The sequence below is a fragment of the Dipodomys spectabilis genome, unplaced genomic scaffold (assembly GCF_019054845.1).
Source record: "Dipodomys spectabilis isolate Male_0828 unplaced genomic scaffold, ASM1905484v1 ptg000342l, whole genome shotgun sequence".
In the NCBI taxonomy this organism is placed as follows: Eukaryota; Metazoa; Chordata; class Mammalia; order Rodentia; family Heteromyidae; genus Dipodomys; species Dipodomys spectabilis.
The window spans coordinates 2,068,130-2,094,940 of record NW_024871019.1 but is presented as its reverse complement, the minus strand read 5'-3'; the positions used below and the strand labels follow the sequence as shown (position 1 = coordinate 2,094,940).

At 46.3% G+C, this 26,811-nt stretch overlaps 2 protein-coding genes across 7 annotated transcripts in view; one reads left to right on the top strand and one right to left on the bottom strand.

Moving 5' to 3' along the window:
* Positions 1–4,016: 4,016 nt before the first annotated feature.
* Positions 4,017–12,070, bottom strand: Dbr1 (debranching RNA lariats 1). Its single transcript, XM_042665756.1, has 8 exons — positions 11,785–12,070; positions 10,478–10,602; positions 9,887–9,967; positions 8,462–8,547; positions 7,750–7,974; positions 6,476–6,556; positions 5,913–6,058; positions 4,017–5,205 (listed from the first exon to the last, which is right to left on the bottom strand). The coding sequence occupies exons 1-8, from the start codon at positions 11,979–11,981 to the stop codon at positions 4,509–4,511; spliced, it is 1,638 nt and encodes a 545-aa protein (XP_042521690.1). The 5' UTR covers positions 11,982–12,070; the 3' UTR covers positions 4,017–4,508.
* A 3,004-nt stretch (positions 12,071–15,074) lies between these two features.
* Positions 15,075–26,811, top strand: part of Armc8 (armadillo repeat containing 8) — a 52,038-nt gene continuing 40,301 nt past the window's right edge. For 4 of the 6 annotated variants that reach the window (XR_006145083.1, XM_042665726.1, XM_042665725.1 and 1 more), the window contains exons 1-2: positions 15,075–15,183; positions 26,316–26,392. Coding sequence is in view for 3 of the 6 variants with exons in the window: in XM_042665726.1 (XP_042521660.1) it covers positions 15,139–15,183; positions 26,316–26,392 (122 nt within the window). In the remaining 3 variants the exon portion in view is untranslated. The remainder of the gene's footprint in view (positions 15,184–26,315; positions 26,393–26,811) is intronic. The other 2 variants (XM_042665727.1, XM_042665728.1) reach the window with 2 other exon arrangements.

Sequence of the window (26,811 nt, the reverse complement as noted above, 5' to 3'; positions counted from 1 at the left end):
GTGGTAGACTGCTAGCCTTGAGCTGAAGAGCTGAGGGACAGTGCCCAGGCCCAGAGTTCAAGCCTCACGACCCACCAAAAAAAAAAAGAAAAAGAAAAACAAAGTCATAGAAATACACACACACACACACACACACACACACACACGGCTGGGAAGGTCGCTGGCTTAGTGGTAGAGTGCTTGCATGAAGCCCTGGGTTCCATTCCTCAGTTCCACAGACACAGAAAAAGCCAGAAGCCGTGCTGTGGTTCACGTGGTAGAGTTTTAGCCTTGAGCCCAAGCAGCTCAGGGACAATGCCCAGGCCCTGAGTTCAAGCCCCAGGACAGGCAAATGAAACCACACACACACACACACACACACACACACACACACACACACACACACTGACTAAAGTAGGGTACACACAGGGGAGAATGCAATAATGTAACTCCTTCAAAGAACTATAACTTACAGTTTACCTAAAGGAATACCAGGAAGCTGGAACATGGGTTGAGGGGAGGGAGGCTTGGGGGTGGGGGCAGGTGAATGGAGGAAGGAAGGGTGGGCAAATGTAGTCGTAATATTCAATGTATACATGTAAAAATGGAATCAGGTAACTGGAGGGGAGGGGTGGGGTTAAGAGAGATGATGGAGAATTATAGAAGGGGTCACACTGGTCAAGATGCAGTATAGCCAGGTGCCGGTGGCTCACGCCTGTAATCCTAGCTACTCAGGAGGCTGAGATCTGAGGATCACGGTTCAAAGCCAGCCTGGGCAGGAAAAGCTGTGAAACTCTTATCTCCAATAAACCACCAGAAAACCAGAAGTGGTGCTGTAGCTCAAGTGGTAGAGCGCTCGCCTTGAGCTGAAGAGCTGAGGAACAGCGCCCAGGCCGAGTTCAAGCCCCACGACTGACCAAAAAAAGATGCATTGTAGTCACAAACTGCCATGTTGAACTCAGTTGTACAACTACTCAAATATAACACAACATTGTTTCAAAAGATGTAACTTCAACTATTCTACATCGTGTGTGTGTGTGTGTCCTGGGGCTTGAACTCAGGGCCCGGGCACTGTTCCTGAGCTTTTTTCTCAAGGCTAGCGCTCTACCACTTGAGTCACAGCTCCACTTCGTTTTTTTTGGTGCTTAATTGGCGTTAAGAGTCTCACAGACTTTCCTGCTTGGGTGGGCTTTGAACCATAACCCTCAGATCTCAACCTCCTGAGAAGCTAGAATTAGAAATAAGCCAGCAGCACCTGGCTTATGTTTTCAATAAAATGGTGCTAGCCTCATGTTTCCGGCTTTCTGTTGCCTGTTAAGTTATACCAATCAAACATCCTTCTGCGTATAGAACCTTCCAGAGCTATTGAGAATACCTTTCTGGGTTTGCTCTGGAAATGCTTGTATTTACATGCATAATTCTCCACGCACACATCTCTGTTTTAACATTTACTTGAGGATAAAGTGGTTGGTGGGGTTCGAGGGCGGGGAGATAAGGTAAAATAATTGTTTCCAGTGAACCAATATGTTCTCAGCTCAACTCTTTAAGGCTAAAGAACTGGGCCTGAGGAAGTGGCTCAGTGGTAGAGTGCTTGCCTAGCACGCATCAGGCCCTGGGTTCAATCACGTCTCAGTATCACATACACAGAAAAAGCCCGAAGTGGCGCCGTGACTCAAGTGGTAGTGCTAGCCTTGAGCACACAGAGTCTCAGAGACAGAGACCAGGCCCTGAGTTCAAGCCCCAAGACTGGCAAAAGAAAAAAAATAAAAAAACCAGGCCTGAAAATGCCAGTGACTTTCTGATAGTGGGCTGGTAAGTTCTAGGAGCCAGAGTTAATTCCTTCTTCCTGCCAAGAAGAGGGAATTTAAGCCAGGTACTACGGATGGCTCACGCCTATAATCCTAGCTACTCAGAAGGCTGAGATGTGAGGATCACAGTTCGGAGCCAGCCTGAGCAGAAAACTCTGTGAGACACTACTAAGAACATGTGGAAAGGGAGCTGTGGCTGAATGCTACGCGCACACACACACACACACACACACACACACACACACACACACACACTCACACACACACACACACACACTCACACACACACACACACACTCACACTCACACACACACACACTCACACACACACACACTCACACACACACACACACACACTCACACACACACACACACACACACACACACACGATAGAAGAATATGGAACATCTGGGCTTACCAGATGTCCCTCCCCTGTACTTTCATAAACCATCTGTGAGAAAGAACTCAATAAACTATAAACTATTATAGACTATATATTTGTGTCACTCCCAAATTCCTATATTGAAACCCTACCACCTTAATGTGATGCTATTTTAAGTTGAGGCCTTTAAGTGATCAGGTTTAGATGAAGTCTCAGATCTTTCTCTCTCTTTCTCGTTCTTTCCTCCCTCTCCCCTACCATGAGACATCCTCTCCCTGACTCATGGCTCTCTTCCACAATGTTCTACCTCACTGTTTACAAGCAAGACTTTATTCTGTCAAGAGAACAGAAAGAGGCCATATCCCATGAAGGGAAATACTGATAAAATACCTATCTGACCAAGAATGGTTCTCCAAAATATACAAAGAACTTATAAAACTTGACCATAAACTAGGTGTGGTGGTGTGCGTGTGGAACCCTGTAATCCCAGCATAGTGGACTTCAGGGGACAGGAGGATCATAAAGGTAAAGCCTGTCTGGGCTACATACCGAGGTCTTGGTCCAAAATACACACACACACAAAGCAACTCAATAAACTCAAAATAATAAAAAACTATGACTTAGAAATGAGCCAAAGCCCTTATTAGGGTTTAGCAAAGAACGGGGCAGGCATTGTGGGCAATAAGGCAGCAGCTGCTTACGCTTTTTTCCCCGCAGTAGCTGAATGCTTACGTGAGCACACATCATGTATGCTCTTAGCACAGGAGCCGAACGCTTCTGTGAAAAAAAGCCCTGCGTGTGGTTACTTACACACGGGAGGCTGCCACATATATGGCATTGTGGGATAAGTGCCGGTCCCAGAATTACAGAGGCAGCAAAAGGGTGAAGGGCGGACGGGGGCTGAGGGAGAAAGGCTATGGAAAGGGGCACAGAGGACTGTCAGGTTGGTGAAATCAGCTGCAGGATGCTCGAAGGCTGGATGTGATTCTGGGCACCCATCCAGACCACAGAATACACAGCAGCCAGAACGAAAGGACACATGCCATCAGCTTTGGGAGATGATTGTCAGTCCAGATATATGGACTTGAGTGGTAAAGGAATGTGAGACTAGCGGAAGTCTGGCATACGTGGAGGTAGAGGGTCTATGGGAGATCTCTGACCACCCTCTGTTTTACTGTGAACCTAAAACTATCCTAACTGGTGGCACTGGTGGCTCACACTTGAAACCCTAGATTATCAGGAGGCTGAGTCCTCAGGATCACGGTTCAAAGATAGCCCAGGAAGAAAAGGCTGTGAATCTCTTACCTCCAATTAACCACACAAGTAGAGCTGTGGGTTCAAGTGATGAGAGCATCAGTCTTGAGTGAAAAAGCTAAGGGATAGCTGCCCAGGCCCTGAGTTCAAGCCTCTGGACGGACAAATAAAAATTAAAAAAAAAAGTCTACGTGCTGTGCCTGAGGTTTTGTTGCTCAAGGCTAGCAACTCTACCACTTGAGCCTCACACCTCCACTTCTGGCTTTTTGGTGGCTAGCTGGAGATAAGTCTCACAGATTTTCCTGCCTGGGCTGGCTTTGAATGGCAATCCTTAGATCTCAGCCTCCCGAGTAGCTACAATTACAGGAATGAGCCAGTGATGTCCAGCTATACCTTGATCAATTCATACAAGGAAAGCTGCACTGTGGAGAAAATAATCTGTATATACTCACTATACGTGCATGAAATGAAAGCTAAAGCTAAAATACAATATGCAGAAGCCAATAAGGATACCACTTTTCAGCAATGAAGTATGAGACTGTATGTCTTACCCATGTTTAATATTTAAATAACTTCCTGAAATTTTATGTAACATCTCCAATTGCAATTTATTTCTGACAGACATTAAGCTGATTGCTGGGGGGGAAGATCATGAAAAGGAGGGATACATAATTATATGTACAAAAGTGATGTGGACTTTGGAAAACATCTTAAATATACCTCTTTTTGAATACATCAAAATACATATAATTTTAACTCCTTGAAAAAAAAATCCATGTGTCCTCTGTGTTCACAGTCCCGTATTTCAGAAGATGTGTTTGTCATCAAGTGCATGAGCGGTAAGGGTGTAGAAATGGAGGTAAATGACGTTAGGTCAATCAAAACTGGACAGGAACCTTTAATGCATTTGTATCTAAAACATATAAAGGCCTAAAGACCAAGTTGATATCTAAAAAAAAAAAAAATAATCCCCTTTTATAACTTCATTATTACAAAGGTAATCCTTGCACCAAAAATCCAACTCTAAAAATAGGGTCTCAAAAAAATCACCTATGTACACATAATAGGAAGGCAAGTCAACGTGTCAGGCTTCGGCATCATCATTAGCGCCATCATCATCCACCGCCGCATAGATGGCTTGATTCCTCCTCTTGATTTTCTTTCTCTGTTCAGGTTCGTGTTCATTACTCAGCCTCTTCAAGGGCGACTCAGTGAAGTCCTTCCCATCGTCCTCTAGGGGTCCCCCTTCGGTACCCGAGGGAGAGCCTGGTAAGTCATCGGAAGATACAACCATGGACCCCGGCAAGACCCTCACATCAGAAAAGCTTGTGGAGAAATCGGAAGCCTGATAGGAAGGAGGTTCTGCTGAGGGTGTGTTCATGTCACTGGGTGAACCTCCACAATCCTCCTCCTCCTCCTCCTCTTCTTCATCTAGCGTGATCTCATCGGGATTAATGGAGGACAGGGCGGAGGTGTCGGTGGTGTACTCGCTCCGGTCTTCTCCAGAGTCGTCGCTCCCCTCCTCCTGCTCTTCGTAGTCCCCACAAGGTGGGTGCTCTTCCTTGGCCTCCTGAAGCCTCACGTTCATGTCTGTGATGCCAAGCTGGGCACAGAACTCAGTGGTCTGCGGGTTGATCCTGTGCACAGGCTGCACTGGGGCCTGTGGCTTGCTGGGGTCATAGCAGGCCGCGGTGACGCTGAAGTTGCAGGGCACCTTGAGGTCCTGGTTCATCTTATCCATCACCTCCTTCATGGCTTCCTCGGTGGCACTGTAATCCCACCTATAAGAGGCAGAACAATCCATGGTCTTTTTTTTTTTTGCCAGTCCTGGGACTTGAACTCAGGGCCTGAGCGCTCTGCCTGAGCTTCTTTTTGCTCAAGACCAGCGCTCTACCACTTGAGCCATGGTGCCACTTCTGGCTTTTTCTGTGTCTGTGTTACTGAGGAATTGAACCCAGGGCTCCACGCATGCTAGGCAAGCACTCTACCTCGAAGCTACCTTCTCAGCCTGAGCGATCCATTTTCACATGTGATCCCCCTCAAATAGTAACTGGCAAGTGCACACAGAGGAAATGAATCACCCAGCAAAATTCTGTATGGTCAGATTGCGATCTGAGGATTATGGTTCAAACAGAAAAGTCCAGGAGATTCTTATCTCCAAATAAGTACCACCTTCCCTAAAATTAAAATAAAATAAAAGGTGGAAGTGGAGCTGTAGCTCAAGTGCTAAGACTTGAGCACAAGAGCTCAGGGATGGCACCCAGGCCAGGGCGTGCCGGGGGTAATGGCCACAGCCGTTCAGGCTGAAGATGCCATGCAACCATTGGGCCTCGCCAGGTTAGGTCAGGTCACCGGGCAGACATTTGGTAGGTTTTCCCAGAGGAACACTGTCCCCTTGCCTCCCGTCCATCCCAGAAACCCAACGAAACAAAACGACATAGAAGCCGCAGAGACCTCCCTGCACACGCAAAGTGCACGCTCCTCTCACCGTGCGTGCAGGCCGTTGTTCTCGGGCATATTCCACAGGCCCCCGGTCACGTTCACCAGGTCGTTAGTGGCCCGGAGGACAGCCAGCCATTCCACGTCATACTCCAGCTGGTCAGACGCACCGGGGTCGTGTGGGATTTCTAAGACCTAGCGGAGAAAGCAGCACCATGAGGTGATAACAGATACCGTCTGCATAGCCTAAGTATCTTAAGATAAACTAATCAGACCATAAAGGTATTTGAGCCTGGCGCCAGTGGCTCATGCCTGTAATCCCAGCTATTCGGGAGGATGAGATCTAAGGGTTGGAGCCAGCCTTGGCAGGGAAGTCCCTGAGAATATTATCTCCAATAAACTACAAAAAAAAAAAAAAAGCTGGAAGTAGAGCTGTGGCTTGAGTGATTAAGAGTCTTAGTATTGAGAAAAAAAAAAAAAAAGAAGCTCAAGGATAGTGTCTGGGACCTGAGTTCGAGCCCTAGGACCAGCACAACCAAACCAAACCAAACCAACATTTTTAATCACTGCAAGAGTAAAAACTGTTTTGCAAAATGTTTTGTGTTTGCTTACCTGAAGAAAGTCTCTATGTGGTAAGCATTTGTCCAAGGCTAAAAATCTGGTTGCTTTGGCTGTCTCTCCTTTATCCGTGGCCTAGGCAAGATAAGACACAATGGGAGAATATTAACGTATCACAGGTCATTCATATATTGACTAGGACACTATCACAAGTGCTCCTAAGCGGTGTATCAAAAGAATGTTACTTTCCCCCCCAAAGTATTCCATATTCGCTGTGTCATGGAAGGCAAGGCTGGACTGGGGGGCATGGCTCCAATAGAATACCTGCCTATCGAGCACAAAGCCCTGAGTTCAATCCTCAGTATTACCAAAAAAGTCACCAAACTGGGTCATGTGATATCTGCATAACTGGAACAGAAGTAGAATCATTGAATTGTAGGCTGATTTCCTGCTATGTAATTATTCTTCCTAAAAAGCTTTTTTTTTAAAGTGAACTGAGAAAAAGCAAGCGGGGAGAATTCATGAATGTGAAGGTCCTAGTGGAGGCAACACCCATGTCTCCCTGAAAACTGAAGTGCTGGTGGGTGCAAGTGCTCACACCTGTCATCCGAGCTGCGCAGGAGGCTGAGATCTGAGGATTGAGGTTCAAAGCCAGCCTGGGCAGAAAAGTCCATGAGCCGCTTATCTAAGTTAATCAGCAAATAGCCAAAAGTAGGGCTGTGGCTCAAGTGGTAGAGCACCATACTTGAATTAAAACAAAACAAAAGAAAAGAAATAAGAGCTTAAAGCCCTGAGGTCAAACCTTACTAACCAGCATAACACAACACAGAGACACCAAAAAGACACACGGGAGCTGGGAATGTGGCTTAGTGGTAGAGTGCTTGCCTAGCATGCATGAAGCCCGGGTTCCATTCCACAGTACCATCTACACATAAGCCAGAGGTGGCGCTATTGCTCAAGTGGTAGCCTTGAGCAAAAGAAGCTCAGGGACAGTCCCCAGGCCCCGAGTTCAAAACCCCAGGAATGGCCGGAAAAAAAAGGAAAGAGGCTATTTCTTCCTGGCATTGCAGGGCTCAGCTCCGCCCTCAATCCCCCTCCCCACTGCACCGAGCCAGTGTAGAGCTCCCACAACACCCGACAATTTCCCACCAAGCTCAGACTGCTTTGTAATTGCTGGTTGCTTGATTACTTTCTGTGCTGAGCTACTCAGAAGAGGTGAGTGAACTCTCATTTCTCTTTCTAGCTGTACAGCTGCGCCCACTGCGTCTAGTTCACGAGTGTTCAGTGAGTGCTGATGAGAGACAAAGAGGAAGGACTTGGCTCTCTACCTGATGCTGCATCAAGGCTGCAAATTTGACGTGCAGGTGGGCGGAGAACCAGTAAGTGGGCTTCAGATGGTCCAGGAGTTCCGAGGCGGCTGGGCTGCCCAGCGTGTTATTCTCCACCTCTTGGCGGAAAAAAGACTTGGTCTTCAGGAGTTGCTTCTTATTTCCATAGTGATAGATACTTCTGGGCCAATCATGAGATAAGAATACATCTATAGGCTGCTTCAGCTTTAAAGAACAGAACAGGAAGGAAAAAACCCTGAACAAGAGCTGAAGTAACCAGAACAATCCCGTCCACTTGATGCCCACCACGGAGATGTCTGGAACCTCTCCGCAGAACTCATCGCGGGGGGCCCGTCCTCACGCAGGAAGCTACACACCCATCTAAACAGACAGAAACAGCTTCTCTCTGCCTCAGGGACCATCTTAAATATCCCACAGCTGGGATTATAATCATGAACCACAATGCTTGGCTTTTATACATAATTCTTTACTTTTACCTTAAGTCCTTAAAAAGAATTGTTAGCTATTAAGAAACAAAAGTCTGGCCATCTGTGAACCTCCGAAAGCAATTCAAATGCTAAATTTTAGAAATATCAAATTGCTGTTCTCCGAAGTACCATATGAAGAGGAGCAAAATGCATTCTGGTACCAAATCACTGAACTTTTTTTTTTTTCCCCCTCTCAAGTCTGCTGTAATGGACTTTCTACATACCTGTTTTAATTTATAGACTTCAATATTTCTCACATGATATATACTCCTTATGGTGGACGAATTGTAAGGGGGACACTCAAAATGACCTTAAATCAGAAGAGAAACAAGCTATGTTATCAACTGTCTTCCAAAGATGGATATAACATACATGGAATTATAGGCGTAGCCAACAGCCTGTCTATGTAAATCCATGCCAGAGGTTAAAACCATAAAGAACAGCCGTACAGTGGCTGATGTCTGTAATCCTAGCTACTCAGGAGGCTGAGATTTGAGGATTACTGTTCGATGCCAGGAAAGACCATGAGATTCTTATCCATAGAAAGCCAGAAGTGGGGGCTGGGAAGGTGGCTCAGTGGTAGAGTGCTTGCCTTGCATGCCAGAGGCCCTGGGTTTGATTCCTCAGCACCACATAAGCAAAAAGAAAAAAGCCGGAAGTGGTGCTGTGGCTCAAGTGGTAGAGTGCTAGCCTCGAGCTGAAGAGCTGAGGGACAGCGCCCAGGCCCAGAGTTCAGGCCCCACGACCAGACCCAAAAAAAAAAAAATAAAGTTCACAGAAAGCCAGAGTGGAGCTGTGGCTCAAGTAGTAGAGCATTAGCCTTGAGTATAAAAGCTCAGGGACAGAGCCCAGGCCCCTAGTTTAAGCCCCAGGACCGACACACACAAAAAAAGAAAAACCCCATACAGAGGAAAAGGACAGGAACAAACTTGTGACTTGACAATTACTTTAATGATGTAAGTTTTGGCTGCCAACTTAATTTACGAAGTTAGATTAATCAATATCAATCCAAGCTATTCATTCCTCTAACTTTAAAATTCATAGCTATGAATGAACAGATTAGAGTCACATGGATAACCAATGGTTTGGGAATTATGTCAAATAAGTAAGCAATGTATAGAAACACACAAGCAATAAGATACATTTATATAAAGTTGCAAACATGCTGTTTGATACATTGTTCCCAGCTTTCCTAGGTGTACTAGTAATCTAGTGAATGACAAACACCAAATTAGGCATAGGGCTTGCCTGGCAAGAGAGGAAAAAAGGCAGGAGAGAATTAGGATAGAAGTCAGGTGAATGCTGACACAGATATGCAGGAAGCTGAGATCTGAGATCCAAGGATCTCAGGCAAGAAAAGGCTGTGAGAGTCTTATCTCCACTGACCTACTAAAAAAGCTGGCAGTAGAGCTATGGCTCAAGCATAGCCTTGAGCAAAATGAAGGTTTGGGACAGAGTCCAGGTCCTGAGTTCAAGTCCCAGGACCTGCATAGAAAAGCAACAAACAAAATGAAACATAAAAATTGAGAATAAAAGTATTCACAGGAGAAATAAAGTGCAATAACTATGTCACAGTGTACATCGTGCTTGCATTACTCTAAGTCAGGTAAGTCCTAAAAGTGAAGAACAAGTTTTCACGATGACAATACCTTTTCGATAGTCATGAGATTTGAAGATACCAGAGATGCCACCAATCCTCACACCTCGGTATTTCACCACACCTGCCAAACCTGGAAAATTGTGCAGTGAAATAAAATTACTGCTGGACTACAGAGGCTCAGGCCTGTAAGCTACTCGGGAGGTTGAAATCTGAGGATAACATTTCAAAATCAGCAGGGCAGTGAAGTCTATGAGATTCTTATCACCAATTGATGACCAAAAAGCCACAAGTAGAGCTGTGGCTCAAGCGGTAGAGGGCTAGCCTGGAGCATAAAAGCTCAGGGATACAGCCCAGGCACTGAGTTCGAACCCCAAGTCTGATAGTAAGTAAGTAAAGGAATAAATACAATTATCATAGACAAAGGCAATTGCTTTTCTAAGGGAAAAGCAGGGGCCTGGAATTTTATGCAATTTTATGGAATTTTACTTGACATAACTATGTCAAGTAAATTTTCATGATAAAATTAATGATAAAATTGACATTCTGAAAACACTATTTATCTCAAGATGCTGCCTATTAATACAAATTCCAACAAGTCCTTCCATCTCTTCAAAGCAAACTATGACACATGATCACATACCTAAATAATAAATGTTTGGTGCCACCCAGCCACCATAGGGCAACTCTTGTAAATGATTTGAAGCTTCATGGTTTCCGCCAATGAAGATGGTGAGAACCGGGGCCTTTTTCTCTCCAGAATAATACCTAGAAACAGAAAGGTAAAATTCTCAGTCGGCAAATCAAGCAGAGATGTAAAATAATGTCTAGAGGACAAAGCTGATCTCATTCAAAAATGTTGTAAAACTCTTTGTAAAGGTCTCCTGTATCCACCCTTGTGCTTAAGAATAAAGGGGTTAGCCTGGCGCCGATGGCTCACATCTGTAATCCTAGCTACTCAGGAGGCTGAGATCTGAGGATCATAGTTCAGAGCCAGCCCGGGCAGGAAAGTCCAATGAACCACTAGAAAAACCGGAAGTGCCTCTGTGGCTCAAGCAGTAGAGCGCTTGCCTTGAGCTGAAGAGCACAGGAACAGTACCCAGGCCCAGAGTTCAAGTCCCAAGACTGACCAAAAAAAAAAAAAAAAAAAAAAGAAGGAAGGGGTTATAGGCTATAAGGTTATAGATGCCTATAACCCTAGTTACTCAGGAGGTTGAGATCTGAGGGTTGAGGTTCAAAGCCAGCCCAGAAATTAACTGTAAAGAAACAGGAAGTGGAACTGTGACTCAAGTGGTAGGGCATCAATCTGCCTCGAAGCAGAAAAGGGACAGCCGCCCCCTGCCACAAGTTCAAGTCCCAGCACACACACACACACACACACACAGTTCAAGTCCCAGCACACGCGCACACACACACACACAAGTTCAAGTCCCAGCATACACACACACACACAAATTCAAAACCCAGCACACACACACACACAAGTTCAAGTCCCAGCACACACACACACACACACACACACACACACGCCTGAGTTTTAGGCTAGCAGAACCCTCTTCTCCCTCCCTCTCCTTCTCTCTCTCTCTCTCTCTCTCTCTCTCTCTCTGCCTAACGTTGAGGCCAGCACGATCCAGTGTGGTAAAGAAGTTGATCGAGTCCACGGCTGTCACTTGAGCGTCTCAAACAGGGGCAGGGCCTGGGCCCAGAGCAAAGCTGCGGGATGATTAACGGAGCGACTCCCCCCCCCCCCCCGCCCCCAGACGGCTCAGCCCAGGACCAAGCGGGGGGGGGGGGGGGAACCTGTCCAGTCCCTCCGAGTACGGCGGCCGGCCCGCAGACGGGACGGGACGGGTGTGTGCGGGCAGGGGGGAGGGACGGTGACATTCCCGCCCCACGTACCCCCCCCGTCCCCCCCGACCCCCCCCCCCGGCCCCCCGGCCCCCGGCTCACCGGTAGAAGGTCTGCATGTGGCGGTAGCGCGGCGGCACGGCCATGCAGCGCAGGTCGGCCTCGTTGCGCACCGCCTGGAAGTCGCCGCAGCACAGCAGCAGGTCCACGGGGCCCGCGCCGCGCCGCTCCGCCACCGCCAGCGTCTCGTAGATCTTGTCCAGCTCCCCATGGCAGCAGCCGGTCACGGCTACCCGCATCTCGCTGCCCGCAACGCCGCGGGCTCGCCCGCGTCCCGGGGCCGCCGGACGTCCGACGCCCGCGGAGTTCCCGCCAACATCACGCAGCCCCCCCGGGGCCGCCTGGGACGCGAGCGCGACGTAACTTCCGGCCCGCAAGTCGCGCGAGAGCGGAAGCCGGAAGGGCACCGCCAACACCAGAAGTGTTTGTTTCTATTCATGTATTTGTTTATAGAAATACAATATATATAAATATAAATACGACATATACACATTTATATTTTATATATTATATACGTGTATATATTATATAAATCATATATTTATATGGCAATGTGATAGTTATACATATATAAATAAGTCTATGATAAATTATATGTGATAGGTTATAATATATTACAGATAATTATATACAATATAATTATATAGAGATACAGTATATAATATTTATATGTGATATGTGATATATTTATACTATACCACATTTCTATACAATGTAATACATAACATATTTATTAAATATAAATATATATTAGAATTGTAATTAAATTATATTTATATTTGTTTTTATACTTTAAATATTTCATATTTATAAGTCACCTTTATGTCATAATTACATAGTTATACATAAATATATACTATATCATATTGTAATGTATTATATACTTATGCATATTTGCATATAGGGTATTATATAATTACACATATTATAGCATATAACATATGAGATCATTATATACTACATATATGTAGTATGTTATATACTGTATTGTATATTATAATATATAAACATACTTACATATTTTTATTTATAAACATATGCATTATATCTTTTTTACTTATTTCTACTTACTTGCGTTTACTTATTTATGCATATATATATATATATATTTTTTTTTTTTTTTTTTCTGGGTCTGGTCGTGGGGCCTGAACTCTGGGCCTGGGCGCTGTCCCTCAGCTTTTCAGCTCAAGGCAAGTGCTCTACCACTTGAGCCACAGCGCCACTTCCGGCCTTTTTTTTTTTTGCTGCTTATGTGGTGCTGAGGAATCGAACCCAGGGCCTCATGTATGCAAGGCAAGCGCTGTACCACTGAGCCACCTTCCCAGCCCTACTTATTTATATTTATTACATATTATTTATTTACTTATGTATGTATTGTGCCAGTAATGAGGTTTGGGTTCAGAACCTGGGCGTTGCCTGTTTTTATTGCTCCAGGTTATTTCTCCACCACTTGAGCCACAGTTCCACTTCTGGCTTTTCGGTAGTTAATTGGGGAACAGGGTCTCTTGGCCTTTCCTGTCCAGGCTGAGAACAAACCTCAATCCTCAGAACTCAATCTTCTGAGTGAGCCATGGGCATCTGGTTGCCCTGGAGATTTTGGTGTGCACTGCAACTCTGTGTGTCTCTTATCTCTTAGTCCTTGTGTTTTAGCAGTTTGACAGATGATAGAACTTAAAACCAGAAGGGTAAATGAAAGCCCTGGAAATAGAAGTTTTCCTTTGCTAAAAATTAAACCAAGGTTAATACAAGTGTGTAAGAGAGAGTGGCTGATTCTTTAGTGTGAATTTTGTTTCTAAAGACATTCACAAATAATATGTTCTTAATAGGCAACTTAAGAACTTACTGATTTTTTTAAAAAACTATTCCTAAAAGCTTCTGGAATTATTAAGTTTAAAAAATGGGACTTGGGACTCTAGATTTTCCTACCAAATAGTTATCTCCCTAATTAGAAAGTAAGCTGAATAAAAGTAGATGTGTCAGAAACTGCGAAAAGCATCCAATTCATCCATGAAAGACAAGAGATCAAAGATGCCAACAAGCAAGTAGACAGATTGTGGACGTTTTTTTGGGAAAAGAGCTAAAGTGTCAGGGTTATCTTAAATAAAATTCTTACCTTCTAGGAATTCAACTTTTTTTTTTTTTTAAAGGAAAGCAGTCCCCATAAGCTGGGGCTGATAAATGCTGCAATTATTTTAGTTAGACACTCAGGTCGGGAAGAACAGAGAAAATCAATGAGAAGCAATTGTGAGGGATAGATTTTTTTTTAAATCTACTCCACTCGGAAGGCTATAGATAGCTTTAATTCAGGGTAGAGGTAACAGCCTAAATTAGGCACGTGGCCTCATTTCTCAGTGTTTTAATATAAAACATTCAAACATTTGATCAATTTCCCCTACACACACACACACACACACACACACACGCACACATTTGATTCAGAGGCTGGAAACAGGCTATCACACCTATTGTGCAATGCTTTCCACGTTCCAGGCGTGTTGTAAGTACTTTGTCTATGGAGCCTCCGTGAACTCTCATTATTTAACACTGGAGAAAACGGAAACTAATTGGCAACAGAATGATCTCTCCAAGCGAAGGCAACTGATGAGCCCCGACGTCCTAACTAGTGTCCATTCTTGATGTCACAGCAGGAGAAGTGGGGTCGTGCACCTGTCACACCCGGGCCGGTGTTCGTTGTGGTTTTGTTTATTTGTTTTTTGAGATCCCCTGCCTCCAGCTGTAAAATGGAAATAATAATCACATCCCTAGGGGTGCGGTGTAAAGACAGGGCCGAGAATTTGAGCGTGAGAAAGCAAACCTGAAAAGTATGCGGGCGGTTCCACCTACTGGATTTTTCTTCTGCTTCTGAAAACTGACGTGAAAAGACGTGAACCCAACCAACGTGAACTCAACCAAGGGAATCCCCCGGCAGCTCTGCAGAGCGCCAGCATAAAGCTCCGCCCCCTCCCTCGAGACCACGCCCACACCCTCGAGGCCCCGCCCACATCCTCGTGGCCCCCGCCCACCACGTACGACCGGGCGCGGGGAGAAGAGGGAAGGGGGAAAAAAAAAACACCCCGGGCGCCCTTTCGCGCATGCGCACAGCGCTGCCCGCGCCCTCTCACTCGCCCCCGCCCCCAGCCCGAGCGTAGCTGCTGTTTCGCAACGGCCGATTCGCCGGCCGGCGTCTGACGCGGTTTCCCCCCCTCTCCCTCCCTCCGTCCGTCCCCCCCCCCCCACCCCGGCCCCTCTCCGGGTTACCGAGAGGTGTGTCCGGCCCGGTGTGTGGGGCCGTGTGCGTGTGAGGGGCTCCGGCGGACGGCTCGAGCGTGTCGAAAGTGCGGGTGTCCCCGCGCGCGCGCCGGCAGCCGGCCGCCGCCGGGGTGGGAAGGGCCCAAGATGGCGTGCCTGCTGGAGACCCCCATCCGCATGAGCGTCCTCTCGGTGAGTGCGCCGCCGCCGCCGCCGGCCCGTCCTCTCTCTGCCTCCCCCGAGCCCCGCGGTGCGGGCGGCGGGCGGACTCCGCGGGAGCCGCCTCCGCGCCGCCCCGCCTGGGCCGCGGCCGCGCGCGCCAGCCGCCCGGCAGGCCCCGGCCCGGGGGTCCGACCTCCGCGGAGCTCCCTCCGCACCCCCGCGGCCCGCCGGCCCGCGGCCAGGCCGCGCCGCCCCCCCCGGGCGCCCGGCGCGCTGCCCGAGGCCTGGGGTCCGGGCGTGGGGTGGGGGTCCGTCCCCCCCAGCACCCCCCCACCCCACCCCGGGGGCTGAGGCGAGAACGAGGGGATTGGGGACAGGCTGGTGGCTCTGACAGCGTCTCATCCCCCCTCACCCCATCCCCATCCCCACCTCACCCCATCTCACCCCAATCTCACCCCATCCCACCCCAATCTCACCCCATTCCACCTCACCCCATCCTCCCTCACCCCATCCCACCCCAATCTCACCCCATTCCACCTCACCCCATCCTCCCTCACCCCATCCCACCCCAATCTCACCCCATTCCACCTCACCCCATCCCCCCTCACCCCATCCCACCCCAATCTCACCCCATTCCACCTCACCCCATCCCCATCTCACCCCATCCCACCCCAATCTCACCCCATCCCCATCCCCCTTCACCCCATCCCCATCCCCACCTCACCCCAATCTCACCCCATTCCACCTCACCCCATCCCCCCTCACCCCATCCCCATCCCCACCTCACCCCAATCTCACCCCATCCCCCCTCACCCCATCCCCATCCCCACCACACCCCAATCTCACCCCATCCCACCCCAATCTCACCCCATTCCACCTCACCCCATCCCACCCCAATCTCACCCCATCCCCCCTCACCCCATCCCCCTTCACCCCATCCCACCCCATCTCACCCCATCCCCACCTCACCACATTCCCTCCTCCCCCACCTCACCCCACCCCAATCTCACCCCATTCCACCCCACTTCACCCACCAGACAGCCCTCCTCCCCGCCCCCAGCTTCTTGGAGATGTAGATACCACCCCTCTTCCAAGTGGACGTAGTCTCTGGAAATCTTCCTTTTCCTTCCGTGGAGTTTTAAAGATATGTTCCTTGTCTACCTGGTTATCCACTTTTTTTTTCCCCCTCTTCTCCTTCCATTTCTCTTTTCTTCCTTCCTAAGCTTCATCTTCATGTACTTCTTTTTCCTTTTTTCTCTTATTAAAAGGGATGGACAAGGCCAGCCAGTCCCTCTCCCCCCCCCCCAACCCCACTAGTGAAAGAAGAAGGAACGTATCCGTCCGGCAAGAAGTAATAGTTGTTAACCAACCTCCCTTCCTTCCTCTCTTCCCTCCCTTCCTCAGCTAAACAGGAAGACCACTTTGCCTCTTTCACTGTTACCCTTGAAAAGGACCAGGACCCATAGTGAAAGTTGTTGGGAGATGACAGCAGCAAGTTTTAGCTGTCTGTACTCCTCATGGTCCGTTTTTTACTAATGGTCCATTGGCGGGTGTTGGAAATAAGAAAGGAAGAGACAGGAAGGCGCTCTGACGGTGGAGAGGGTAGTTGGATTATGGGTGATGTGTCAGGTAACTGCAGCTGGTTTCTCGTCTCCCACAAGCACACCCATCTGAAAGCCCTAGAGCCAAGTAGCAACCGTGGCCTTGAAAATGCTGCAGGTGACAACAAAGTGAAAAACCTTTTTTTTTTTTTTTTTTTTTTTAGTTTTATGCAGGTCTTGGGACTTGAACTCATGGTTTCTTTCTACATGTGTCTTCTGCCTAGTTAGATCATGGTTGTGCACCACCACACTTGGCTTATTATTTGTTGAGAGAGAGCTTTGCTAGTTATTTGCCTGGACTAGCCTCTAACCCTGATTGCCTTTCAATTAAGTTTGTTACTCGCTTCACTTTTTAGTAAATAGTATCCCCATATTTTATTCAAAAACTTCAGATTTTCCATTAGAATTTGCTTTAGCTCTAATCTCATTGAAAGTGTGTTTATCTGTCTATCAGTTGATCTTTTTTTTTTGGCCAGTCCTGGGGCTTGAACTCAGAGCCTGGGCACTGTCTCTGAGCTTCTTTTGCTCAAGGCCAGCACTCTACTACTTGAGCCACAGCACTACTTCCAGTTTTTTCTGTGTATATGGTACTGAGGAATTGAACCCAGGGCTTCATGCATGCTAGGTAAGCACTTGACTGCTAAGCCGCCTTCCCAGCCTGCCTTTTTTTTTTTTTAAACCTCTATTCTTTGACCTTCACCTTACGAGCGGATCTTTCTTACTCAGCCTGTCAGGTCTCTGGGATTATAGGCATTCTTCATGTCTTTCATTATTTTTTTCTCCTGTTGTACTTGTTGTTTCAAATCCATTTCTACATTAACTTTCCTAAAGACATTTTGGGATAATCACTCCTCTGAATTATTATTATTGTTGTTGTTGTTGTTTATTTATTCGCCTGGAGAGCTGAACTTGGGGCTTTCTACTTGCCAAGCAGGTACTACCGTTTGAGCCATGCCTCCAGGCCCCACCCCCTCCCCCTTTATACTTTTACTTTACATTTTTGCCCAGAGCTGGTCTCAGGCAGTGATCTTCTTACCTATACTTTATACCTGCAGTTGGGATTACAGGTGTATTGCCACACCGGCACGTTTCACTGATATAGGATCTCACTAACTTTTTGCCTGCTGACCTCAAACCACTATCCTCCTGAACTCATGAGTAGCTAGGGTTACAGGCTCCAACTACCACAGTGCCCAGCCTCAATCTTTAGTGGGTTTCTTAACGTAGTGAATAGTTTCTTGTGTGTTTGTCTTTTGAGAAGAGATTTCACCCTGTAGCTCAGACTGCCCTCCCAACTCTCGCTTCTCCCGCCTTACCTTCCCAAGTGCTGTGATCACAGGTGTGGACCACCACACCTTGCTTGTGTTTAGTTTTGAACTTAAGATTCTTCATTCTGTCCTTGAACCATCTTTCTCAGAGAAACCGCCTTCCCAGGTTGAAGTTGATCATTGGGTTCTTCCAAACTGCAGTAACTTACTGGCTGCTGTCTGTGGTGTGAATTACAACTTTGTATAACAGGTTTTCTTCCTCTAATGTATTTGGAGCTTTGGGCATTTTTGCCAGGCATGGTATTAGACAGGTACACAGTAGGTCTTCTTGGAGATGTTAGTATCAGGGTAAGGAGAATTCACATCCAATAGTCCTACAGAAATAGGGAGGTTTTCACTCAAAAAGAGGCATTGAGGGGCTGGGAAGGTGGCTCAGTGGTAGAGCACTTGCCTTGCATGCATGAGGCCCTGGGTTGGATTCCCTAGCACCACATAAGCAAAAAGAAAAAAAGCTGGAAATGGTGCTGTGGCTTAAGTGGTAGAGCGCTAGCCTTGAGCTGAAGAGCTGAGGGACAGCGCCCAGGCCCAGAGTTCAGGCCCCACAACCGGACCCCCTCCCCCCCCCCCCCAAATAAAAGCATTTAGCTGGGAGCCCAAGAAAAGACAGAAAAAAAAGACAGATGAGACTTCCAGACAAAGGGGCCTGTTTTTTTCAGGGCTGTGTATAATTATTCTGCCTTATCTTAGAGAGTAAGTTACTTCGGAAGTGATCTGTTGGCCTTTCCTAAACTCTTGTGTCCTACCAATACTAGGTACTTGATGCTTGGTTGGACTGTCTGCTTTGGGAGTTGGGCCCCCTCCAACTCTTTGTGGATAGCCCCATGATCTCTCTCTTTATGTCTGGTTTGCGTTCAGCATTACAACCTCACCCCTTTCAACAGATTTGTAAGTTCTCCCAGGTTCTGTAGACTTCAGGTTGTTTTATGTTTGGAAAGAAGCATAGATCCTTTGGAAGTAGCAAAGAGCTCACGAAGAGCTTCACGTGTACTTCTTGGGTGTTTCCCCCATGGGTTCCATCTTCTATAACAGTACAGTATCTGGGGTAAGCATGCGCATCTTCTGTCCATCATGGATGGACCACCTCCATTCCAGGTAGAAAACAACACCATTATCATCCCTCCTGCCCCCAACGAGATCTCCTTCCAACACCTCTTTTTTTTTTTTTTTTTTTTTGTCGTGGGGCCTGGGCCTGGGCGCTGTCCCTCAGCTCTAGGCGAGCTCTCTACTCCTTGAACCAAAGCACCACTTCTGGTTTTCTGGTAGTTTCATTGGAGATAAGAGTTTCATGGCTTTTCCTGCCCAGGCTGGCTTTGAACCGCGATCCTCAGATCTCAGCCTCCTGAGTAGCGAGGGTTACAGGCGTGAGCCACCAGCGCCCGCTCCAATACTTCTTTATAGTCTAGTCACACCTACCCTCTCTACCCCTTTGACCATCATTAACCCCTGACAACTACAGACCTGCTGTCCACGTCTGTAGTTCTATTTTCTATGATGTTACATATACCGAATCATATAACGTGGCTTTTTGTTATTGGTTTTTGTCACTTAGCATAGTGCTCTTGAAATATGTCCAGGTTACCACATGCACAGGTGGTATTTGTGCTATCAGTGGTGTGTTTGTGTGTTCCATCGTTGTTGCTGAGTAGCATCCATCATATGGAATGGGATCCCATCCTATGCCAGTTTAATCATTCATCTATTGGACATTTTGGTTGTTTGCTATTTGGGCCATTATAAGCAGCTGTGAGCAGTCATGTAGAGCCTAGAAGTATAGTTTGCAGGGCACACGGTTAGTGTGTGCTCAGTGTGCAAAGGATCTGATGAACTTGTCCAGAGTGGCGGTACCATTGTACATTCCCACTGGTAACAGTCAAGATACCCATTTTCTCTGCATCCTCTCCAGTGCTGTTCTCATGTTTCATGTTAACTGGTCTAACAGGTGTGTGACACCAGCTCATCTTGGCATTTATTTCTCTAGTAGTTAGTAATGTTCAAAAATCTTTCCATTGCCTATTTGCCATCTGTATGTTCTCTGGTGAAATACTTCTTCCTATCTTTTGGCCCACTTCCAAATTGGACTGTTCATTTTAATTGCTGACTGTTGAAAGCTGTATATATGAACACCAATGGGTATTGGCAAGTACTTTCTCCAGATGTATAGCTTATTGTTCCATCCTCTTAAATCTAGGTTAGACAAGAACATGGATGACCGGGCGCTAGTGGCTGGTGCCGAAATCCCAGGGACTCAGGGTACTGAGAACAGGAGGAGACTGAGAATGAGAGGCCTGTGGTTTGCATCCAGCCCCAGTAGGAAAGTTCGTGAGACCTCTCCCTCCCCACCCCAGAGCTCGGTGCAGTGGCTCACACCTGTCATCCTAAGATTCTTGGGAGACGGGGTTGTGGTTTGTAGCCAGCCCAAGTAGGAAAGTCCATGAGACTTCATCTTCACCAGTAAGAAACTAGACACACAGCTGTGTTCCTACGCTCATGGGAAAGCCTGAAAGTTAGTGGATTGCTGCTCAGGTACTCTCCTGGGTGCTAAGCAAGGCCCTAGCCTAAAAATAGTGCAAAATAGGGCTGGAAGCGTGGCTAGGTCTTAGCATACCATCCTAGTAATGTAGTACCACCAAAAACAACAAAATACCTTGGTTCTGCAGGTATAGTTCAGTGGTAGAGTAAGATTTGGGGTTTGTACTCCCTCCCCTAAAAACCTCGTTGTGTTTTGTTTTTGTTCCAGTACTGGAGTTTTAACTTGGGGTCTCATGCTCCCCCTTAGCGTTTTCTCTCAAAGCTGATGCTGTATCACTTTAATCACGCCTCTATGTCTGGCTTTTGGGTGATTATCTGGAGATAAGAGTTCCAGCTTGGGCTGACTTTGCTCTGTGATCCGCAGATCTCAGCCTTCTGAGTAGCGAGGATTACTGCCATGAGTACCTGGCTCCCCAAAAGAACTTTGATCTTAACCTTGTACCTTACACAAAAAGTAACTTAAAGTGAATGATAGATTTTATTGTAAAATGTGAAATTTTTAGAATAAAACAGGAAAAAATCCACGGAATCTTCCATTTAGTGAAGAATTATTAGACCTATTTTTAAAAAGAAAATTAGACTTAACAAACTGAAAATTTATGCCTGTGCAAGCAAGACCTTGTTAAGAGGATTGAGTTTGGTTTGAGAGTGGCAAGGTAAATATGCCTTTGATCACATTGTAGGCTGATATAGACAGGTCAGGCTAAATAAACCGCCTTCTCTACAGTCTTCCAAATGCCAGTCTGCTCTTTTTTTTTTTTTTTTTTGGACAAGCAGCCATTAGAACTACAGGCTATTCAGAATCCAGATAGAACTTGAGTTCGTTGGGCTCTTGCTGGTTGTATTTGTTTGGCTTTGCCTGTTGTTTCGTATTGATTTGCTCTCTTACATAGGCAACTGACAAACCCAAGACTGCTTCAGCCTTGGCTTTTAATCATCAATACAGAATGAAATCTGTTGAGCACCTTTAAAAATGTGTATTAGTTTACCCTACCACTAAGCACAGCGTACATCAGCAGGTGGTCATGAGTTAGTCAGGAGAGGAACTTCCTTCTCTTCAGTGGTAGGGTCTGAAGAATCCGGGGTGCTTATTGTGTGCTTCAGGGCCTCTTGTGTCTTTAAGATAAAATCGCCACCTAGATTCAGACACCCAGTATTGAGGAAGGCTCTTGAACTATGAAGAATCAGAAAGGCCTGTGTATTGAGTCTTTAAATTTTAAAATACTCAGTATGTAAATACAAACCCAGGGCTTCGGATGCCCTGTATGAGTGCTTTACCACTGACCACATCCCCAGCCTGTGGCTTGTATCTTCGCGATTTCTGAGTTGGCGGTTGTTTCACAATACCATCTGCCATGTGGAGTTCTGGTGAGGGTATTATTCGACAAAAACAAAATTCCTGTTTCCTTCTGGTAGTCGGAGCGAAGCTGCTATCACCGAACCCTGCCAGGATCCCTGGGCCACTTGAGTAGGAATGAAAGGCATTCCACTGGAGGTCAGCTTTGCAGGAGTGCGCCTCAACCTTTTCATTTTGACATCATTCCATCAACTGAAAAGATTAAAGAACTAGTTAGGTTCTTTGGTATATTCATAACAGGGGTATTTGGGAAGGAAGATTAGTAAGAGTGTGCTTTATATTGGGAAATAAATTGTGATATAAAAGCATTTCCAGTCCATGGGACCTGTTAAAATTTGGAGATGCTTGCCACCAGGAAAATTATTACAGAATATTAGCATCTTTTGCCCTGGTCAGGGAGGAGGGTTCAAATTTTTTTTATTCAGCTTGAATGTGCATGATGACTGATGGGATAAGAAGACCAAGGAAAAGGAAGAGCCATGAGCATTGTCTTGATCCGGCACGGCACCCAGAAGTTTTCCCTCTTTGGCCATGTGGTCTCGTCTGCTGGCACATTTATAGATAACTGGTTCTTAGCCCTTCCCAGGTATGCCGCTCCACATCCTCTTCATCAGAGAAAACATATATAACTTTAAGGAGCTGTGGGTACTTGAATCCCAGCATTAGTTCTGAATTAATACCTTTAACTTGTCCTGGTGTCTATCATCAGCATATGCTGAGCCAAAATGCAGTTTTAAGTCATAGGAGGACGGGAATCAAAGTATCACAAGACAACTTAAAGATTCATACAAGGTGTTGTGTGGGGTTTGGTTGTCAAGACCCTTCTTTTTTTTTTTTTGGTTCAGAATATGCTAGCCATCTCCCATGAAGATGTCACGCCCACAGAAAGGGCTTTGTGTTAACAGATGGTGTGGGGGGCCTGGGTATGAAGTGGGTCCTGATGGTGATCATTGCAGTGCAGATGGTGCATCAGGTAGCCCCTTAGAGGAGCACTATGATAGGAAAGCCAGTGGCAGCGGCCAGATCCGGCCCAAGCACCATGGATAGCTCCAAGGCCATAGGCTATTGCTGCTTGTTAAGAGTCTGAGCAAATAAATAAAGCCTTTTTAGTCACAAGGCAGCGGGCACAATATCACTCCCAAAGTGTACCCGGAGAGTTGGCAAGGGGTCTCTCTGTTGCGCAATCTCAGTGTTGAGCACTAACGTAACTTAACTGTGGGCTGGCACAACACCACAGTGGCACCCAAGTAGCCTCACTTGGCTGCATCAGGCTTGTGAGAGGTGTTTGCTGGCCCTGGCTTTCCTGAGCTGTCTTCTCTTTGGAGGTGTGTACCCTTCTTCTGCACAGCCAGCAGCAAATACTGATGTGTAAGCATGTTGGTTTACATGTCCTGGGGCTGAGATCCTAACATTGGCTTGTTTCCCTGTCCTTCCTGATATCACTGCCCACGAAGCCTTCCTCCCTGACTTCTCCCAGCTAGTGACTCCTCCTCAGTGCTGCCTTGGTCTTGGGCAGACTTGTATTTTCGAATACTAGCAGGGGACACAGAAGAGCGAACACAGTCACAGTAGGAAGAAACATTGGGCCTGCTCTGCTTGTCATCTTCAGTGCACTGCCTGGCTCTAGATCGCCGGCGCTAGTGGCATCCACGAGCCAGATGCAGAGCAGCAGGGTTGCTGTTCAGACACGTGTCTTTCAGCCTTTTCATGATTCCTAACCACATTGAGAGGCTAGACATGTAGAGCTGTGGAACGGAAAAGAGGGAGCAGTAAAACCAAGATCCACCACCAAACAGAAGAGAGGCTAAGGGTTTAACAAGCCCAGAACTTACTGTTAAAAAAAAAGAAAAAATACCCCAAACAAACAAACCCAAGGGGAAAAAAAAACACGGATTGACAGAGCCCCCCCCCCACCCTACTATGACACACACACACACACACACACACACACACACACACACACACACACACACACACACACACACACACACACACACACACACACACACACACACACACACACACACACACACACTGCTGTGCCCTAGCTTTTGCTCTTGATGTACTGCTTCATGATATGTTTGTGTTGTTGCTTGTGGCCTTTATTTAAGATTTAATGGTCTGACCTGGATGAAGATCATCAGAGGCATGTGTTTGCACAGCAAGGAATTGGGAAGAGTCCTTCCAACTCTGATTCGGTTCTGTTAAGAAAACGACCTTGAGCTTTAGTGGTCTGTAGTGGGTACAGTGATTTCTGTCCTCGTGGCTTGTTTCCTTCTACTGTTGGGTTTTCATACATGGGGTTCATATTGGAAGTGAGTGGTAAAGTAATTGAGTGAGGGTGTAAAAGGAAAGCACATTGCTGATTTGGGTTCCCTTCATTGCCACAAATCGAGAATTTGTACAGTTCTCCAAAGCTACTGTGTTTTGTTGTTTTTTTTTTTTTGGTCCAGTCATGGAGCCTGAACTCTGGGCCTGGGCGCTGTCCCTCAGCTCTTCAGCTCAAGGCTGGCGCTCTACCACTTGAGCCACAGCGCCACTTCCGGCTTTGTTCTTTTTGCTTATGTGGTGCTGAGGAATCGAACCCAGGGCCTTAAGCATGCAAGGCAAGCACTCTACCACTGAGCCACCTTCCCAGCCCCATCCAAAGCTACTGTTTTGTAACTCCGAGTTTCAAGCTGGTATTCCATCTTCTACCGACTACGCTGGAAAAGTTACTTCCTCTTGGTGATGATTTATGGCTAACGGGTGGCAATGTATGAGCATATTCCAGCCCACTTCTGAAAGCAAGTGGGCAACAAAGCCTTCTCCTCTGGTTCTTTAGTATATTCTCTTTGTTTTAAATAATGCAACATTGAAACTAAATATAAAAGAGCTAGCCATCCAAGTAAACAAATAACCATAACCCCAAAATACAAGTAAAAGGAGGTAAGTATCTCCCTTTTTTTTTGTTTTGTTTTGTTTTTAGTATTTCATTTTTGAAGACATAGTTTAACCACCTGGCCTTGGATTTCTTGAGATCCTTCTGCCTCACCCCTCCCCACCCCCACCCCCAATTGCTAGGATTATAGGTACGCACTACCTGGCTCCAGTTACTCTTTCTGTTCTAACTCTCCAACTTACCCAGCCTCATCTAGTTTAGACTAGATAGATAGCTCTGTTGGACCTGTAATCAGCCCATTTCTGAATTGTTTACAGAAGTGTGACAACTCTATTACTGAAGTTTTTATTTTTTTCTGAGTCAGTTCAAGGGACAAATTCTCCATCCTCTGTATATACTAAACAGAAGTCACATCAATTATCCCTCGCCTTCCCGTGTGTGTCTGTGTGTCTAGGGGTCTGTGTGCGCGCGCATGCCCCCCCCCTTCTCTCTTTGGTATGGTCTTGGGCCTTGAACTTAGAGCCTGGACTGTCCCTGAGCTTTTTTTTTTTTTTAATTTTCTCAAAGCTAGTGTTCTCCCACTTGAGCCATGGCTGTACTTCCAGCTTGCTTGCTTCCTTCCTGCCTTTCTTTCTTTCTGTCTCTCCCTCCCTCTGTCTCTTCCTTCCTTCCCTCCCTCCTTCCTTCCCTTCCTCCCTCCCTCCCTTTCTCCCTCCCTCCCTCCTTCACCCTCTCTCTCTCTCTCTTTCTTTCTTCATAAGTCTCTTGGAACTTTCCTGCTTAAGCTGGCTTCAGCTGAGATCCTCAGATCTCAGTCTCCTGAGCAGGTTGGACTTCTGGCATGAGTCACCAGCACTGAGCTTATATTTCTCTATATTAAAAATACTTATACATATGTGACTTGTTTCTGCAAGCTTGCTTCCTAAGTCTAGGGAGACTATCTGCCCGGATTCACCAGAGTGAGTTCACTGTCCGGTTAAGGTTCTAATGGGATTTGGTGTCTTCTTTCTTCTCCAACTTGCCATTTGTCATGCTTCCCAAGCTTTTCTCAAAATGAATTAGCAAAGTAGCTACAGAAATACCCTTAGTATTTTTCCCCTTTAGCTTTTAAATGAACAAAGTTTTGTACTTTGTAACTATGTTAATTTCCTAAACTCTTCTGCCAGTTTCAGTTTCAATATTTGCAGTAATTCCATGGACTTTGTTTTTTTTGATATGGGGTGCTCTTGGAAAAAAAATACTGATCTTTGACATCTTGAAGGGAACACTGCTGTTTGCAGTTCTTTAAAGAAAGAAACCCCTTGCCTGCATATTCCAGACAGAGAGGAGAAGGCAGTAAGAAGTCTTCAGTAGGAATCTGTGCACCTTCCTTTAGGTAGATGATGTAGCTGGTTGCTGTTGGGGGTGGGGCTATGAATTTTGATATGCATGGCTTCAGATGTCATCATTTCTCCCCTACTTTCTAGGAAGTAACAGCTAGCAGTCGCCACTATGTTGACAGGCTATTTGACCCTGATCCCCAGAAAGTTCTACAAGGTGTCATGTAAGTAGTATGTATTTAAGAGTCTTTCAAAAAGTCTTGCTTGTTTTGTTTTAATCTGCTACCTACTATACTTCTGTAAATGCAGGGCTATAACTCTTTTCCTCCATTTGGCTTCTTTTTGGAAAGACTGTCATTTGAGCCTTTTTGTATTTTATTATAAAAGATTTGTCTGTTGGATAGTTATAGCTGACCTGATTGATTAGCTTCTTCCCTGTCGCCCTCCCACTCCCGCCCCCAGCATACTTGTTTCACATTAAAAAAATAAATAAAGGAATTTCCTTTGGAGAATGCTTTTGCTGCTTTCAATAGCCACAAAAGAAGAGAATAAAATTGCAGTTTTGTAACTGGAAAGCCAAGGGGAGAATAAGCTGGTAAATCTTGTTAGTTCTTTTTGTTTTTGCTTTTGTTTTGCTTTATTT

What these genes read in the sequence shown, in the direction of transcription:
- Dbr1 (XM_042665756.1), bottom strand. Translation starts at nt 11,981, where the DNA reads ATGCGGGTAGCCGTGACCGGCTGCTGCCATGGGGAGCTGGACAAGATC. An exon ending in CACATGCAGACCTTCTACCG is followed by an intron (nt 10,603 to 11,784) that starts GTGAGCCGGGGG and finishes TTCTGTTTCTAG; the next exon opens with GTATTATTCTGGAGAGAAAA. An exon ending in CACATAGAGACTTTCTTCAG is followed by an intron (nt 6,059 to 6,475) that starts GTAAGCAAACAC and finishes TTTCTCCGCTAG; the next exon opens with GTCTTAGAAATCCCACACGA.